The sequence below is a fragment of the Branchiostoma floridae genome, chromosome 11 (genome assembly GCF_000003815.2).
Source record: "Branchiostoma floridae strain S238N-H82 chromosome 11, Bfl_VNyyK, whole genome shotgun sequence".
Taxonomy (NCBI): domain Eukaryota; kingdom Metazoa; phylum Chordata; class Leptocardii; order Amphioxiformes; family Branchiostomatidae; genus Branchiostoma; species Branchiostoma floridae.
Window position 1 is genome coordinate 5,347,847 of NC_049989.1, and position 5,807 is coordinate 5,353,653.

At 40.7% G+C, this 5,807-nt stretch overlaps 1 protein-coding gene across 1 annotated transcript; it reads right to left on the reverse strand.

Annotated features, from left to right (window-relative positions):
- Positions 1-30: 30 nt before the first annotated feature.
- On the reverse strand, positions 31-3,953 carry LOC118426208 (E3 ubiquitin-protein ligase RNF185-like). Its single transcript, XM_035835473.1, has 6 exons — positions 3,588-3,953; positions 3,101-3,119; positions 2,805-2,914; positions 1,934-1,991; positions 1,600-1,708; positions 31-1,118 (listed from the first exon to the last, which is right to left on the reverse strand). The coding sequence occupies exons 1-6, from the start codon at positions 3,725-3,727 to the stop codon at positions 1,021-1,023; spliced, it is 534 nt and encodes a 177-aa protein (XP_035691366.1). The 5' UTR covers positions 3,728-3,953; the 3' UTR covers positions 31-1,020.
- Positions 3,954-5,807: the final 1,854 nt, after the last annotated feature.

Sequence of the window (5,807 nt, forward strand, 5' to 3'; positions counted from 1 at the left end):
AGTAAACACATTAAAATCATAGGTTAGCAATGCTTTTTGAATGTATTTTATGGCAACAATGAATAATCATATCAATTTCACATCAGCTCTTGACCAATCAGTAAACAGTACTCATCTGACCAATGGTAAAGGAGATCTTACTGGTCCCCTGCAATGAAGAAACAAGAATCTGAAATGAGCTCTGGTTGGTAAAAACAGTTAGTTTGGCATTTACAAGGACAAAATGATGTCTTGCAAAAACAACAGTAATACTGTTTGATATGTCACCAATAAATGAACAGAGCTTTGAGACAGGCAAAAGAATGACTAACTAGCTACAGAAACTGTCTCATTGTACATGTGTGTAACTAACTATTCAGCTAGACAAGAGGTTTTAAACCAAGTAAATTTCTTTTTAAGATAAATATGCTGGACAGTTAGAGATCTTTTCAAGGCAAGTGCGGAAGACAAATTTTCACTCTTACCATATGTGAACAGGTGTCCAGCTTTCATAGTTCATAATGCTTTTGAACCCAAAATAATTGCTTGACAGTCTAAATCACTTAATATCTTAACATATGTCAAAAAGGTAGTAGGATGCAGTTATTTCTTAAATTGTCTTTAAACTAGCTTTTAACAATACATAAATTACAGCATAGCAATACTCAAACATTAGATATGCAGATACCAATATGAATTCTTAGACCCGACAAGCTTTTCTTATAATAGCTAAAATGCAAAATGAAGCTGTGTATTTCCTGCAATCCTATACATGTATACGGGATTTGTTTGGAATGCTGTGGCACCATCATATACCTTTTAGTTAGAGCTAGTCTTCAATATGATATAATGCCCAAACACTGTTATCATATTTGTATAAAGTAAGAAGACAATGGTATCTTTTTAGTGTGAAGTGTTGTGAAAATCAAAAATTATTTAGATATTAAACAATAAGATACTACAGCAGATGAATCTTTTCTGTTTAAACCCATGCCCAGGTTGTTTTCCCATATGCATGTTTCCCTTGCAGCACCAGTCCCATCATGCCATGAGGAGCCAGAACATGAAGATGAGAGCGATCCAGAGGAACAGGGTGGACAGGACTCTCTCCTCCTCTGCCTGTGGTGTGCCTGGGGGAGCTGAAGTGAAAACAAGCAACTTCTGTACTTGTACTTGTGTGGCAAATCTGGTCAAAACATCAGTCCATATGCAAACCTCCTAACCATAGCCTGATTAAATCTAGCTTATAGCAGCCCGCCCAACATCTGACCAGCCTCTACGGGGAGGGACCAGTTACAGCCCAGACTATCCTAACCACAGTAAAGAAAATAAAACTGAGGTGGTATGACCACATGTGACAATTATTGTGACTAGCTAAAACTATAATGCAAGGGACCATCAAGGGAAGAAGAAATAGGGGTAGTCAATGGAAAAGATTGGAGGACAATATCAGAGAATGAACAGACATGAGACTAATTACAAGTGAAACAGAAAACCGAGAGGGATGGCATGCAGAAAACTTGTTGTCAGAAAAGTACAGTACATGTTAAGATTCAGAAACATCTTAACATTTTAACACTGTAAAACTTTACATTCACGGTACCATGTTGTTGTTTTTACCTGGTCCTGGCCTTCCATCGTTGAAGTTAAAAGCTGATGCAAAGAAACCAAATGGAAAGGCTCCAATCCCAAAGGACATCTGGAATCCCCCATCTCCAAATGTCCACCCCTGTGGTTGGAAAAATAGCAAATTTTCAAGTACAATATAGAAATATTGGCTATTTGCATTTGCACTTTTACCAGCTGTAAACAAAAACCAGCTGCTTGCCTCTTACTAATCTTAGACTAAGAACTTGGCTAAGGAACTACTGTATTCATTTGGCTGTGTTCAATCTAACTAATATTTCATTTGACTGTATTACTCCACCTTTCCACAGAAAAAAAGAGTACTTACCCCATGGTTATTTTCTGGTTCTGGTCTCTGTCCCTGTGGTCTGGGAGGTGTTTTTGTTCTGGAAAGAAAACAAAAAAGTTCAGTTTCTATTATATTTCTAACTACAACCACTTAAGCTAACATTATTGATTGCAAATGACATTAGGATGCAAAAATGTGAAAATCAAGAAATAGAATCGGTGTGGCCTTGGCCATAAACAGAAAAAATGTGACCTATGAAGACAAGACAAATGCCTTGTGCAATTTGAAGCTTCAGAAACTGTGACAGGAAACCGACTATTACTGATGATAGCCATGACTGGCCTTTTGCATACTAGTATGCAAGTACCAATCACACAGTTGATGCTATTTGGACATACATGTATCACTAGAAGGTAAACAGATTTTAGAACTGGCGAAAGAGGTCACACAGGCTTTTTGGCCCGTAACTCTACTCTGTTATATTCAATGCGGCTCAGTGATTTGAGAACATCGGCCAATCTCTAAAAATTGTGATTATTGAGTAAACACTGGGCGTTTTCTGCCAAAAATGTCATTAAAATCTAGCAGACTTGTGGGACAGTAAATTTGTTGTGTTGTGTAACAGGGGATCCTAGCCTAGATACCAGACCTCTAACCGATCTCAGTAATATCTATCATTTATCAGGGTCTAACTTAGGAGCCTGCTATAGAACTTGTTGGCCCTAGAGCCGTGGAGTTGCGCTGTATAAGCCCTGGAAACAGTCTGGCGTCCAGGCTAAGGGGACCTAGCCTGAGTACTTTCGAAAGTACTGAGCCAGCTATCACTACGGAGGATGAGTACTTTCGAAAGTACTGAGCCAGAGGTCACTACAGAGGATGGTACTCAGGCTAGAGGGGACCCGGGTGTTACCTGGGATCCATCTGTGACCCTCCCCTCCCATACAGTGGGATGACCTTGTCTCTGCTGATGCCAGCCTTACACACCGGACACAGCTGCCTGTTGGGTCTGGTCTCCAACCACTGCACATGGAAACATGGCAATCAGAGATGGCACACTTCACCCCCTCATGCATAGCTGCATTGTGGACATCGGAACTCAAGAAATATTAAAATGTTGTGAAGGTAATATCAATGTATAACAGACATGCACTAAAAGAATAAAAGTTGATTGCTATTTGAAAGTTACAAATAAGGAGAAATTCTTACCTGATGTAGACAGGGCCAACTGCATGGTAAAGAAAGACAAACAATACATTAAATTCAGTGAATACATCATCATCATTTAGTGGGTGCTAACATTGTTGACTAACGTTAGATGATAACGTTAACGGTTATGCATTTAGATACATTGATATTATATGACTTAATGTTGGGAAGTAGACTTATTCATTCATTCTGCATGTTTTTGCAAAGTTTTGATGCTTTTAATTTTAAAATTCTCTCTGGTGTTTTTCTTTGTCCTTGCCTTTTTCAGTATCACAAATCAGATTTTGGCATTTTCCCTGATGTTTTTCTTTGTACACTTAACTTGCCTTTTTCTACCAGTATAACACCAGATTTTGGCTCAAACTCATAAATTTGCTTGTAGTAAAGTAATTGAGCTTACTATCCCAGTAAGATGTAAAAAATGTATTAATACGTCTGTACACTCTGACACAGCAACAGTAACACCTAGGTAAACTGTGACTCTCACCAGAACAGGTGTCCGCACAAACTGACCACTGCGTCTCTGGCCGTGTCCAGGCAGATATTGCACTCGTACGTCCCCTGGTCCACGTCCGCCCCTCCCCCTCCCTCGGCCCCTGCGCCATCACCCGTCACATCCGCGGACATGGTGCGATATACGGCCCGAAATCTTACTGTGTGCTTCCGACTGGTTCCTAACTCCTCTCCAAACTGTGTTAATTCTGCTGGAGGTATTCTGTAGCGAAGCTAGAAGGCTATCTTAGAGAACTGAAGCGACAAACCATCACAACATTTTAGATTTCTTCTTCGCAGCAGACGAACGAACGGATACAACCTGTACTTCCGCGCCTGCGCACTGCGATGGTACAGTCATCGTTCCCTCGACAGGTCTCGTGGGAAAAGCGCCTGCAGTTCACACTAAAACCGCACGAATCGCGTGAACTTTACGCAACCAAATATTCTGCACCACTTGACAATGATTCATTACTTGGGTGGGTTGAGTTCAACTGTGACTTCTCAGTATTGTCCGTTGAAAATACCACAGCAAAAACTACAAATAGATAGAGTGGAACAGTAAGTCAGCAGTGCTGGCTCACGTGCTGGAATCGGGAGAGCTGAATCTGCCCTAGATACTGGCCCGCCGTTCATAGCGCCTTGAACTGGCAGTCATCTGAAACGTGCTCAACTTACTCTACATAACATGTACCAAGTTCACTGAGCTCTGTAACTGTCTGATATTGTTCCTAAATGACATCCGCCCCACTTTTAGTACCACGGAATAGATACGCATCTCCACGCATGACGCTTTGGATCAAACAACAACACAGGCTGAGACCGCTCACCTTGACCCGAAGGCTAGCTAGGGTGACCTGTGCCGTTTCACCTCCGAATATGTAGAGCTAGCAGTGCTCCAAATAGTGCCGATAAAGATGTTCCACTTGCAAGATATATTGTTGACATGACAACTGGTTGAATCATTGTTGAACGGGGTGGATGATACACGTTACATTGGTTGGTTGCAAATTTTAAGTCTTTAGCCCGCTATTTTTTCTGACTCTGGTGGTAAATTATTAAGTCTGTTGGACTAGCATCATAGCACAAGAAGTCCGGGTGTCATTTCTTTTAAAAACTGGTATCCCGCCAACTTCTTACATCGGAGTTGACTTTGGTTTCTCTAACGTTACTAGATTCGATGTATCACCGAGTGGCCAAGGAAAGCTCCTTGGTTTGACGCATTTTGAGTCTTTTCTTGTTAGCCAGTATTGGTCTCATCCACTTAATGTCATACATCGTGTTTAACACAAGATATAGTGTATTATAACGCATCAACAGTAGCGCCAAGTGCCTTTTAGTGAAATCACGTGCAGCTCAAACGATGGAAATGCGTCATCCTACCCGCGCATGACGTAAAGTCTATTGAAATTTTAAAGCGCAGCTAAATGTGAGCCTGGTAGGGATAGCATGTTAATCTACGAACAGGTATTGTTACAGCACGACCCTGAAGAGTAGTAGGTTTATCAAAGTTACTGAGATGGAAAATTGTAGTATTCACTTTCGGTCGGGCTTCTCTTCATAAATGACCTTCAAGCAGATGCTGGGGTGACAGCGATCCGTTTCACCTGTTACAGAGAAGCCTGGTAATCACAAAACGGTAGAATATACCATTCCAACATCTACTTGTAGATTGCCAGTCGTTACACTGCTGGATTGGTCTCTATATATACGCGCCATCGCATCATGGCAGATAAAATGTTGACTTGAACAAATGAATGAAACCCTCTCATAGAAATGGCACAACGTTACACTACCTAGCGTGAAATAGATGAGGATTTTCTTTTTAGCGAAAACTTGATAGCAATTAGTTATCAGTAGCACATATTATTAATGCAATAGGACTATCTGACAATGTAATTGGTTTTTCGCAACTCACGGCACTGTGAAACGAGTTCACTTTGTCCTTGCGTCTGATTTGAAGACTTTCATTCCAAATTTCCGAATGATTGATACACTGGCAAGTACTGCATTCTATAAATGCAAGAACCGTATGTCGAATATACTATGACTTTGAACTCTGATACTATCTCAGTTCCTGCTACATTTGTATTCTCTTATCATAACATATCATATTCTCTTGGAGTTTTATACCAAGTTCAAAGGCTTTCATTCTATGACTTGTAGAGTGATGACATCATGAAAGTAGTCCCAATGCCGCGGGTTCCCGGGCCGG

Bases quoted from the DNA above. Each gene is read 5' to 3' on its own strand.
- LOC118426208 (XM_035835473.1), bottom strand. From the start codon at position 3,727: ATGTCCGCGGATGTGACGGGTGATGGCGCAGGGGCCGAGGGAGGGGGA. The intron at 1,709-1,933 runs GTAAGTACTCTT...TTCCAACCACAG, and splicing joins AACCAGAAAATAACCATGGG to GGGTGGACATTTGGAGATGG. The intron at 1,119-1,599 runs GTAAAAACAACA...TTTTCACTTCAG, and splicing joins CGATGGAAGGCCAGGACCAG to CTCCCCCAGGCACACCACAG.